The sequence below is a fragment of the Panthera tigris genome, chromosome B4, assembly GCF_018350195.1.
Source record: "Panthera tigris isolate Pti1 chromosome B4, P.tigris_Pti1_mat1.1, whole genome shotgun sequence".
Classification (NCBI taxonomy): domain Eukaryota; kingdom Metazoa; phylum Chordata; class Mammalia; order Carnivora; family Felidae; genus Panthera; species Panthera tigris.
Genome location: NC_056666.1, coordinates 122960652 through 122973729, shown reverse-complemented (window position 1 = coordinate 122973729; position 13078 = coordinate 122960652). Strand labels below are relative to the sequence as shown.

The 13078-nt window shown below is 43.1% G+C and overlaps 1 protein-coding gene across 4 annotated transcripts in view; it reads right to left on the bottom strand.

Moving 5' to 3' along the window:
• Positions 1–8221, bottom strand: part of HCFC2 (host cell factor C2) — a 49302-nt gene extending 41081 nt beyond the window's left edge. For all 4 annotated transcript variants that reach the window (XR_006220192.1, XM_042993059.1, XM_042993060.1 and 1 more), the window contains exons 1-3: positions 8045–8221; positions 6416–6564; positions 4822–4982 (exon numbers count right to left, since the gene is read on the bottom strand). Coding sequence is in view for 3 of the 4 variants with exons in the window: in XM_042993059.1 (XP_042848993.1) it covers positions 4822–4982; positions 6416–6564; positions 8045–8207 (473 nt within the window). In the remaining variant the exon portion in view is untranslated. The remainder of the gene's footprint in view (positions 1–4821; positions 4983–6415; positions 6565–8044) is intronic.
• Between the last annotated feature and the right edge of the window lie 4857 nt (positions 8222–13078).

Below are 13078 nucleotides of genomic sequence, written 5' to 3'. Positions count from 1 at the left end.
GATCTGAATGGGTACCAGCCAGTATGCTGTACCAGCTCATACTGGTTGTTAATCCTATTTAAAAAAGGTAAGTCTACCACAAAATAATACACACAGGCTGAAAATTACATATACAAGGAACAAACCACAAATGCACAATCACACTGGGAGATTTTAACATGTCATTCAGAAGTTGATCTGACCTAGACTCACAAAACAAAAGAGCTTAGAGTAATAATTTAAAACATTGATTTAATGAAGAACCTAGTCCCCGGGGCCCCTGGGTGGCTCAGTCGGTTGGGCGTCCGACTTTGGCTCAGGTCATGATCTCACGGCTCGTGAGTTTGAGCCCCGCGTAGGGCTCTGTGCTGACAGCTCAGAGCCTGGAGCCTGCTTCAGATTCTGTGTCTCCCTCTCTCTCTGCCCCTAACCCACTCTCATTCTGTCTCTGTCTCTCTCAAAAAAGAGATGTTTAACAAACATTAAAAAAAAATTTTTTTAAAAAAGAACCTAATCCCCAAACAGTCAAGAACTTACAATCTTTATGAGTTCCTACGGAACAATCACATATACCACATACACCACAAAGACAATCTCCAAGAAGGAAAAACCCCATATACCACATATTTTTATCACAATATAATAAAACTAGGTATTAGCAACAATAACAAAAGTTTCCATTTGGAAACTAAACTTTTATGTCAAATTACTTTTGGGTTAAAGAGAAAATAGGGGCGCCTGGTTAAGCGTCCAATTCTTGATTTCAGCTAAGGTCATGATCTCACAGTTCATGAGCACAAGCCCCACACTGGGCTCTCTACTGAGTGTGAAGCCTGTTTGGGATTCTCTCCCTCTCTCTGCCCCCCTCTCTCTCAAAAATAAATAAATAAACATTTTTTAAAATGTAAAAAAAACATTAAAATTAATGACAATAAGAGCACTATATACCAAAACCTATGGAATATGGCCAAAGCCATAACCAGAGAAAAATATGTAGCATTTATTTGAAAATAAATCAATAATCATTCAAATTACTAGAAGTTAGAAAAAAATTAGAAAAGGCATCCAAACTATTAAAAGTTTAAAAGAAGTTAGAAAAAAGGAAAAATGTAAAGAAATGGAATACAGTTAAAGAAAATAAATGAAAAAGAAAAATAGTAAAACTAAAAAGTGGTTCTTTGAAAACAAGTAATATAACAAACCACTAGCGAGTCTGGTTAAGAAAAGAAAACACATGCATTTAAAAATGAGAAAAGAGCAGATATAGAGATTTCAAAGAGATACAGAGAATTGTCTTACAGTTTTTATCAATAAATATAAAAATCTAAATGAAATGGGTGATTTTTCAGGGAAAACATAAATTACCAAGTGACTCAAGAGAAAGTAGAACATCTAAATAGATCAATAACTATAAGAGATATTTGAAAAAGAAGTCAACGATCATCTTCCTAAACTGTACCAATCTCAATTATGGGAAATTTCTACTAAATATTCAAGAAATTATGCTATTTAAGCATAATAAAAAATGGAGAGCTTCCCATAACCTCAAAACACAGCCCTGGTTATGTTCCCAGGAATAACAGAACCCTGCTACTCAAATCAGATTAGAACAGGATCTCACTACCCCAAATAAAAACACTATAGGAAAAATCACCAGTGAATACAGATAATATAAATGAATGTTAGCAAAGTGAATTCAGCAAAGTATGAAAAGAACACTGTAATGCAACGAACTGGGGGTTAACTACAAATAAAAAGATGACTCATTTCAGAACCTAACAATATAATTAACAAAATTAATGGATTAAAGGAAAAATCAGTAAGTTCATTTCCATGTCTGAAATGAATCCAGACATCCATTTTTGGTTAAAAGGAGAGAAAAAAAACCAATTAGCAAACTAGAAATTAAAAAAAATTTTTTTCTTTAACCTCACCAAAGGCAAATACTAGAAACCTACAGCAAAGATCACAAGTAATGATAAAGGGTAAATATACTAATGAAACAGAATACAGTCTTGAATAAGAGTTGGCAAACCTTTTCTGTAAAAAGTCAGACAGTAAATATTTTAGGTTATGGAGGCCTTCAGGTCTGTCACAACTACTCAACTTAGCTCTTTTAATATGAAAGCAGCCAGAGATTGCTGATGCAAATGAATCGGCATGGCTGTGTTCCAATAAAACTTTATTAACAAAGAAAGATAGCAGGCCAAATTTGGCCCATACAGTGTAGTTTGTAACCCCTAGTCTAGAGAATTTAGAAAAAGACCCATTTAAATGAGGATTAAGATATGACAGAGATAGGACTTCAAATCAGTGAGGAAAAAAATGGCTTATTTAATAAATGGTGGTGGGAGAATTAGAAATCCATTAGGAAGGAAAAGTAAAAATCTTCATACTAGTCATAAAAGTATATTCTAAATCTATAAATATTTGAAACATAAAGAATAAATCTGTGAATATATCAGAAAAATACAGAATGTACTAGACATTATAGAAAATATAGAAAAATAATTTTGGCATAGGAGAAACTCCTAAGCAAGGAAAAAAAAAATCCCAGAAAGCAATAAAAAAATACTGTCAAACCTGATAAGACAAAAATGAAACTCTTTAAAAACAAAAAGGTAGACAAAAGACATGGAAAAAACATTTGGAACGTAAGAACAAAATATATAAAGAGCTCCAAAGAATCGATAATAATAATAATAATAATAATAAAACTGAAATCCACAGAGGTATAATTAGAAATGACAAATGAGGGGAGCCTGAGTGGCTGAGTCAGGTAAGTGTCTGACTCTTGATTTAAGCTCAGGCCATGATCTCACAGTGGTGAAACTGAGCCCTGCATTGGGTTCCATGTTGCTGGGTGTGGAGCCTGCTTAGGATTCTCTCTTTTCCTCTCTCTGCCCCTCCCCTGCTTGCATGCTCTCTCTCTCAAAAGTATATAAATAAATAAACAAAATACATACATACATACATAGAAAAAACAAATGAATTTGGCAAGGTCACAGAATACAAACTCAATATACAGACAGCAACTGTGTTTCTATATATTAGCAATAAACCAATTATATTTCTATACACTAGCAATAAACAATCCAAAAATAAAATTAAGAAACCAAATCTATTCACGTCATTGAAAAGAATAAAAAAATTAGGAATAAATTTAATAAGATCAGAACAAGACACACACATTTAAAACCTCAAAATATTGCTGGGAGAAATTAAAGAAGATCTAAATAAATGGAGAGACATTCCAGGTTCCTGGGTTGGAAGACTCAATATTAAGAAGATAGTAATTCTCCATAATTTTATCTATATTTTTCACACAGTACCTACCAAATTCCAGCAGATCTTGTTGCAGAAATTGGCAAGCTGATCCTAAATTTAAATAGAAATGCAAAGGACCCAGAATAGCCAAAACTCTCTTGAAAAAGCGTAATAAAATCTGAGAACTTATATCTTCCAATTTCAAAACTTACTACAAAGCTATAGTAATCAAAACAGTGTGGTACCAGCATTAGGCTAGACATATAGATCAAGAGAACAGAATGGAGAGTCCATAAATAAATCCTTACAGTTATGGTTAATTGATTTTCAACAAAAATGCCAAGCACAGAACACACAGTTCTGGATCGCTGACTAACAGAATGTGAACAGAAATGAATCTGCTTTAACCAGAGGCTTTAAAAAGCATTGTGTCTATTTGCTCCTTCAAGCTGCATAAACTTGAGAGGCATGCCCATTATATATAATATATACAATATAACCTAAAAAAAAAAAAAGCTGACTAATAAATGTTACAAGAAAAAGATTCTAAAAGATGCACATCAACTTGAATTATGTTTGCCTCTGTTGGAGGACAGTGTTGTTGAGAGAAAGAACTTCATATATTTTCTAACTTCTTGAATTTTTACAAGTCTATAACTAAAAACATCTATTTAACTTAAAAATGAAAAAGACATGTGCTAGAAGTAGAAGTATCTGGATTAGTATGGTAGAATAAATTTTTCTTCCTTTCTCCAGTTTCCAAGTTTTCTGTGATGTTTTAGTATATGTTATTTTTTAAAGTTTGAAAAACCAAAAAAGCTAAGCCTCTAACATCAATGTAATGTAGATACTATGCTGATGACAACCTGAAAGTGTCAATCTTATTGAAAGATTGATGCCAACAATCTTATTTAGCCATTATAATGACACTGAAATGTTAAGTATTTAATCAGTCCCATTTCACAGTCAAGGAAAACAGGGTTAGATTACTTCCACTAAAGGACACACATGGTAAGCAGTGAATCAGAAAACAGTCTTTTGGACTCTAAATCTCCAAATCCTGAGTGCTATGACAACGTGATCAAAAAAGAAAAGAGGTAGTGATAGTTCTGTTTGGAGAAAAGAGGAGAGGATTGGTTCAAAAAGTATTTGCTTGTATGAACCACCTTAATGGCTTCCTGTATGAAAAATGGATATGATGGCCTTCATCTTGTAGTGAAATTTTTTGTCACCAAATTCCTAGAGACATTTAATTTGAAAATAACCATTTGTTACTTTTTATTATCGTTTATGACAACTAAAATACATCATGACTCAAAACATACAAATATGCTGCTATAAGCAGTTATATTAGTATCATTTAATAAGATGATTTCTGATTAGAAAAGGCATAGTTTTGAAAACAGATACATACTCCAGGGACTACGGAAAATATAAGTGCACCCAAATTTGTTCACTGTTAGGTTCAAATGCAAAAGGCTAAGCTTCATCCCTTTTAGTAATTAAAAATGAAAGAAACTAAATGTTCTTAAAAGTCATAAAACAAACATTTGGTCTGAAAAAGAATCAGCATACCTGGGAACATTATTGTTTGAGTCTTCACTTTCATTTGCCAGACCACCAAACAAATAGCATTTGTTACCATATAAAGAGAAGCTATGTCCAAGCCGGGGACAAGGAGGTAAACCAGAAGAAGGGGGGTGGGGTTTCACTTTTTTCCATAACCAACGACTTGCCTAAAAAAGAGCATAAATACAATCAGGCAAAATCAGGAAAACATTCCTATATTGTCAATAGTATAACACCATACCAATACATTTTAATTGAAATCCAATTAGAAGGCTCCAATAAGCTATCCTGGGGACAAATGACAAGTAAGCAGACAACTTCTGGAACTAAAATAAACACTGCAATGGAAATTCAGTCTACTCCTCCATATTCACAGCTTTTCTCAACAGCAACCTAATAGTAAACATGATAATAACTCAAACGCTAACAGTTTCAAAATATTTTCCAAATGAAAAATTAAATATATATAGCTTTAAGAGTAAACGTAATTTGGGGCGCCTGGGTGGCTCAGTCGGTTGGGCGTCCAACTTCAGCTCAGGTCACGATCTCACGGTCCGTGAGTTCTAGCCTCACGTCGGGCTCTGGGCTGATGGCTCAGAGCCTGGAGCCTGCTTCCGATTCTGTGTCTCCCTCTCTCTCTGCCCTTCCCCCGTTCATGCTCTGTCATTCTCTTTCCCAAAAATAAATAAATGTTAAAAAAAAAAAATTAAAAAAAAAAGATTAAACGTAATTTATACATTCTTACTTTCTGAAATTAGTATATATTTCAACCTTTAAGTATGCATAAAGGTCACTTAACAAACCAAACTCCAAAACTTATACTCTGGCCATGGATGCTCTATTTATCTAAAATGATTTGCTCATAAATAGGTATAATTCACCCACATCTGTCAATTACCAGATGCCCTCATGATAATAGCCCTGTGAACACATGCACAGTTTGGAAATAAAAGTCAATTAAGGGCTGTCAGAGAGGGCTCTGAGTGCGGTTTAGGAGAATCAAACATAAAAGGACATAAGAAACTGTCTTGTGTGTGTGTGTGTGTGTGTGTGTGTGCGCGCGCGCGCGTCTGTGAGCATGTGCACATATACTGCCAGGGGGAAAAGTGATTATAAGTGTAATGGTAACAATTTCTATAACTGAGCAGAGGTTTTCAAAATATGGTCTGGGGACCAGCAGCAGCACAGGGGAACTTGGTAAGAATTCAAGGGGGGAGGCCTCACATCAGACAATACTGATTCAGAAACTCTGGGAGCAGGGCCCAGCAATCTGTGTTTTCACAAGCCCTCCAGATGCTTCTGTTGCTGCTAAAATTGAAGAACTATGACACTAAGATACAAAAACCCAAACATGTAACATGTACAATTGATGTTAAGTAACATATCTTTATGTTACAAATGTTACACTGAGTATTGGAAAAAAGACTCCTGTTAGAAACTTTGGCTTTTTAGTGAAGTGGAAACATTTTCTTTGAAGCTCTAAAATGTGAAGTTCACACTATTTCAAATACATTAATGAAATATTTCACAATCTTTCAAAGAATGAAGAGCAAGATCATTATTAAAGCTGCAGATTGAGATAAATTTTAAATACACTTACTTGCAACTCATACAACTCATTGCTGTATCTTCCATATTCAACCATTCCCCCGAACACTAATATTCTGGTACCATCACAGACAAATCCGTGGGCAGCGCAACCTGGAGGGATGTCTCCTCTAACCGCTGGTAGGAACCACTGATTTGTAACTAGTTGCCAAAATAAAATTAAGACCGATTATAATACACTGTTGTCACAAACTATGGGTGTGTACTTTATATGTATCTTCTAGATCAGTGGCTCTTAGCTGGGGATGACTCTGCCCCCAGGAGAACAACATAACTTTGCGGTTGCCTTACTGGAGAGGGAGAGGAGAGATGCTTACTGGCCACTAGTGGGAAGGGCCCAGAGACGCTGCCAAACATCTTACAAGGTCCGTGCAAGCTCTTCCAACAACTAATTCCTCCGGTTCAAAACGGCCACATGCTGCTGTTGGAGAAACCCTGATCGATGTCATTAATTCTTCCCCAAACCTTGCTTGGTATCATCATCTCCATTCTACCAGTGAAAATCGGCTATTTAAGTTTGGTGACTTTAGCGCTGATCCTGGGCACCCGGCAGAGCAAAATTCAAACCAGGTGTCACCTTCCAAAGCCAGGATTTCTACACTACACCAAACTGTCAAATAACTTTTTAACTAAATAGTGGAGTGCGGGGGGGGGGGGGTGAAAAAGTAAAATAAAATGTCCCCTATCCCCTACGCCACTACTGTATTCACCGCTATGACTAAGTTATTTGGTCCGAGTCGTTGATCGTGACATAGACCCCCAATTCAGCAATCAGCCTCACACCGAGGAAACAGCTCCTGCGCTACAGCGGGCGCGTTTCCACGGCGGGGGAAACGGAACGCCGCCCTCCTATCTACCCCCGGGGCCCTCGGCCAGGGGCACTGGTGAGTCGCAGCGGCGCTCCAGCTGACAGTCTTCTTCCGGAGCGCTGCACAGCTGAACTTGAGCAAGCACGCCCCACTGTGGGAGCCGGGCGCCCTGCTCAGCCACCGGCCGCTCCCCCGCCTGCGCGCAGGGGGACCCGCGGGGCAAAAACCCCGACTGCCACCGGCCAGATGCGGGGCTGTATTCGGGGGGGGAGCACCAGAACGCCTCTCGCTTTCCCTGCTCGCCCCCCGCCCCGCCCCGCCTCTCTCCCTCCTAAGGAAAGACCGCAGGCAACGACGAGAGGGGCCCGGCGCAGCTTCGGTTTGGAGTTGGTTTTGGTTTTTGACAGGGGAGGGATCTCGGACCCCCGGAGTGGGCGAGACTCCGGGAAGAGGCCCCGGCGGGTGAAAACGGCCTCTCTCTCTCTCTGTCTGTCTCTCTCTCGCCTACGTCCGCCAGCAGGGCTGGGGCGCGGGGGGGTGGGAGGGGGGGGAGGAGGTCCCGGACCGCCTGCCTGAGGGCCGGCGCGCCCCGCTCAGGGCCCGGTTCCGCCCCGCGGGGCCCCGGGAAAACGGAGCTGCCGCCCGGGACGCTGAGGAACCCGGACCCGCCCGGCCGAGCCGCGCTCCCCGCAGCCCGCCCGAGGAGGCAGTGACCCGGCGGTGACAGCTGTCAGGGCCGCGGCCGCCGCCTCGCCTCCCCTCCCCCTCCGTGGCTCCCACAGGCGGGGCCGTAGAGTTGCCGCCGCGCCTACCCGTGTTGTAGACGTGCAGCTCGTCCGCGATGCCCTCGTTGCCCCCTCCAAAGATGATCATCAGCTCCCGGATAGCCACGGCCCGGTGTCCGTGCCGGGCGCGGGGGACCGGCCCCGTGAAGGAGGAAACCCGCCTCCAGTTGAGGAGGCTGGGAGCCGCCATCTTCCCAACCCCCGCCCCTCTGCCCACAATGCACCGCGCCCGCTCCGGCGCCTCCGCTCCCGGGGGAGGGCGGGGACCCGCCTCCAGCTGTGCGCCGGGGGTGGGGGGTCACGTGACCGCGGGCGCCCGGGGCCAGGCTGGAGGCCCGCGGGGCGCGGAGGGGTCCCGGCCGGGGAGCCCCGCCCTCGCCTCCGGGCTACGTGTCCCGGCGGAGCCCGTTTGGCAACGGGCCTCCGGCTGGAGAGACATTTCCTCCCGACCGAGTCTCCCGCCCCCAGCCCTCGCACAGGGTCCCCTCCCCCCCGTTTTGTATAGCGGGAGAAAGTACAGCGTTTGCTTTTACGGCCACTTTAATTGAGCATCTAGGATGCCCGGGCGAGTCAGGCTCTGAACAGTTTACAGCGCGACGGGGAGGAAAGCTCGCGTAGAGGTTCCAAGTGCCGCGAGCGCGGGGAGCCGAGAGGGACGTCTGCCTGCGCGGGCGGGTGGCGCGCGTCGGGGGCGCCGGGCGTCGAGGATGCCCCCGAACGCCGGAGGAGGCGGGCAGCCTGCCCCGCGAGCGAGCGGCCGTCCCCGAGCACCCCCGAGGGAAGGTCGGAGCCGAGCCTGCACCGGCGAATCAGGCACTGGAGCGTTTGGCGGCCGTACCCATGCCGAGAAGTTTAGGAACAGTGAGCCGCGGAAGGCTGGGTTGCTTCAGCAGGTGGGAGACTGTAGGTTCCTGTTTTATTGCTGGATAACGTGTGAGGGTCTTCCGTTGCCAAACGCAGTCCTAATTGCCTCCTTGCGTGTGTGAACTCACGATTCTGCCAACGATCCAGTGCAGTGGGTACTGCTGTCTCCCTTTTCGTGGATGGGGATATGGGGCACAGAGAAGTAAAGTAATTGTCCCCGGACACACAGCAGAAGCGGATTGGGACGGGGATTCAAACGCAGGGCTTCTGACTCCAGAGCCCTTTTCCCTAACCACTATACAATAAACTGCCTTTGCTCACATTCATATATAATCCTAATACGGCTGAGACGCTTTATTATTCCCGTCCTATAACGAATCACACTCAAAGAGATACAATTCCAGAAAAAGACAAAAAATGTTATTGAAAGCAGTTTATTTTTTTTTAATTTTTTTTAACGTTTATTTATTTATGAGACAGAGAGAGACAGAGCATGAACGGGGGAGGGTCAGAGAGAGGGAGACACAGAATCCGAAACAGGCTCCAGGCTCTGAGCAGTCAGCACAGAGCCCGACACGGGGCTCGAACTCACAGACCGCGAGATCATGACCCGAGCCGAAGTCAGCTGCTTAACCGACTGAGCCACCCAGGAGCCCCTGAAAGCAGTTTAAATCTCTACCTCACACTCTCGAGAAGGTACCAAAGGGGGCTACACACAACATCAGGCAGATTTCCTAAAATTCCTTTTTCCTCATCTCTTATTTTCAAGTTCTCTCCTATGCCTGCATCGTCCCCCTCTCCCCCAACTCCCTCGATCCTAAGCAGGCCTCTCCACCTTTTCATCTATCTAAACTTTCTTTTGAGAAGTGATTCTCTACCGTTTTAAAAAGGAATTCTCACTATTCCTTCAGCTGCTGCTTCTCAAGTTCTTCCTCTCACTTTTTTATTATCCCAATTTTGCAAGATGATCAAAGAGAATTTGGGAAAGGAGGGGGAAGATGGCTGGAAACAAGGAAAGGAGCTTATGAATATTTATGTATTAATATTTTTCTCTGCCACAGAGAAACTCATAACATAAACTCTTAAATGTTTGTGCTATAAAGTATGCCTCTGAAACAATACTGGGGAAGTTGGGACAAAGCAGTGAGCTTTCACAGAACTTAAAATATTTAATTTAAAGAACTGTACCTTATTCTGAGAGTTGAGGGTTAACATGTCCTAACATGTCCTAACTTAAGTAGATGGTAGTGGGGTGTGTGTGTGTGTGTGTGTGTGTGTGTGTGTGTGTGTGTGTTTAATGCCTTTATACCAAAAGACTAGTGACAAAATTGAAAGTTGTAAACCCAAGTTGTGTGTATGTTTAATGACTTTAGAGCAAAAGACTAAGGACAAAATTGAAAGTTGTGAACCCACGTATCTATGATATGTGGAAGACCGAACATTCCTGAATTGGGAGAAAGATGAAGGCAAAATATTCAGAGCAGAGATTGTAAGTCATAACTGGTTGTGTAGCTAAGGAAGTGCAGGACAATGGAGGAACTGTGTATTCGATTCCTAGAACTGCTGTGACAAAATACCAGAAACTGTGTGACTTGAAACAACAGAAATTTGTTGTGTTTCAGCTCTGGAGGCTACAAGCCCCAAATCAAAGTGTCAGCAGGGCCCTCCCGAAAACTGGAGGGGAGAATGCTTCCATGCCTCTTTCTGGCTCCTGGCGGTGGCCATTGATCTTAGACATTTCCTGGCTTGTAGCTGCATCTTCAGTCTCTGCGTTCATCATCACATGGTGGTGTTCCTGTGTGTCTGTGTCTCTTCTCTGCTTATAAGTTCACAGTCGCATCCTAATGACCTCATCTTAATTTGATTACAACTGCAAATAAGGTCACATTCACGTGTATTGGGCATTAGGATTTCCACATATTTTTGGGGGGAACACAATTCAATCCATGATAAGGCATGTCATCCAATAGGAATAATATTTGACCACAGCAGCTTTGACTCAACCCTGCCTAGTGAGGAGTTTAGTATAGGTCTCTGATTCTCAAGAAAGCCACCTTCCGTCTTTGAAACTGCAGGAATGGAAGGTACCGCCTAGAAGGAGAGTGTAGCAAGGGAAGAGTGAGGCAGAATAGCATCCCAAAGAAGCCAATCTTTCAAGAGGTAAAGACAAAAAAGGAGGCACTCGTGAAGGAAATGGAGAATGAGGAGCCAGAGAGGTCAAAAGGGAACCGGGTGAGGGTGATGTCAAAAAAGCCACAGGTGAAGGGGGTTTCACAGAGGCGGAAGTGGTTATCAAAGACAAAAGCCATAGAGAGGTCAGATAAGAAAAAGACAAACAAGTGTCTTGTTGGATTTGCAAATTAAGAGGTTATCAGTGGCCTAGATTAATACACTCAGTGGAATGGGAGAAGGAAAGCCACAGAAGATCAAAGTGAGTAACAGGGAGGTGCAGATAACGTGTATAGTCTATTTTTTACAGAGCCTGGCCCATGAAAGGAAAGAAAATACAGTGGCTGCAGGGAGAAATGGATACATGGCAAGCTGTTACTATTTTGCATGGATGAGACGAGCATGTCTGAGGGCCCAGAAGAAGGATGCAGTTGAAAAGGAGAGCCTGTAGGAACAATAGAGGTGTCTTAATCAGTTTGGGCTGCTGGGGCTGACTCAGTCGGTAGAGCATGTGACTCTTGGTCTCGGGGTTGTGGGTTTGAGCCCCACATTACATGTAGAGATTACTTGTAATCTTGGAAGTCCAAGATCAGAATGCCGGCACGGTCAGGTTCTGGGGAGAGCCCTCTGGCAGGTTGCAGACTGCTGACTTCTCGCTGTATCTTTATATGATGGAAGGGGGTGGGGCAGCTCTCTGGAGTCCACCCTCATGACCCACACACCAAAATACCAAAGGCCCCACCTCCTAATTTCATCACCTTGGGGGTGAGGATTTCCACCTATGAATTTGGGGAGGAGGGCACAAATATTCATAGCAAGAGAATATGTCACTTGGAAATGTTTTCTGTTACAAGTAGCAGAATATTCAACACGGAAGCTAAATGATAAGGCTGTTCATTATCTCGCACAAGAAATCTGGGGTAGGCGGGTCCAGGATTAGTTCAGTAGTTCAGTAGTGTCACCGTTCTGGTTAGTGGCTCTGAATTTTTCTTGGCCTTGCCTTTGTGGTCATAAGAAGGTTGTTGCAGCTCTGGGCATTATGTCCTCACATAATCATGTCCGAAGATGTAAGGCAGGAAGACAGCCAGGATGGGGAAATAGAACTCTCCTTTTACAAGGAGAAAAAGCATCTTGCCTGGAAGCCATCTAGCACCCTCACCCAAGGGTTTCATTGGCCAGAAGTAGGTCATTCAGTATATTAAGATTACATTCACTATACTGACAGAAATACCAAAACAATAATGGCTGTAAAAGCTTATATTTATCCCATAGAAATGAATTTTACAGGTAGCAGTCCAAAGCTGGGAGGCATGGCAGCTGTATTTCACCAAGTCCTCACGAATTTGTAGACTCTGTGGGTTGGAATTTGTGGATTGGAATTCCTCCTTCCAACTCATGGTCCAAGATGGCTGCTCCAGCATCAGCTATTGAATCTACATTCCAGCCAACAGGAAAGAATGAAGGAAAGGAATATTCCCTTCTCAAGAATACATTCTGGAATTGTACATATTATTTCTGCTTACATCCCACGAGCCAGTATTTGGCCACAAGGCCATGACTAGTTGAAGAACGTCTGGGAAATGTAGTTTTTATTTGGAATGGCCATGTTCCCAACTAACGTTCAAGGTTCAGAAAAAGAAGAAGAGAACAGACTTTGGGGGTCATCTTCCAGGAGGGTAGCTACAGGAGTTTGGGAAAGTAGTTTTGTTTTGTTTTGTTCTGTTTTGTTTTTTGAAGAAACAAGCAAAGGAGAATGAAGTGGGAAATGAAAGTTGCTCGAGCTGACCAACCAGGCCTGCCTCAGGGAGAATTGACATTTGATGGAGCAGGATGCTGAAGGATCAAGAAAAGATGGATTCAGAAGTATACATAGGGGCACCTGGGTGGCTCAATCGGTTGAGCAACCGACTCCGGCTCAGGTCAAGATCTCACGGTTTGTGAGTTCGAGCCCCGCATCGGGCTCTGTGCTGACAGCTCAGAGCCTGGAGCCTGCTTCAGATTCTGTGTCTCCCTCTGTCAGCCCCTCCC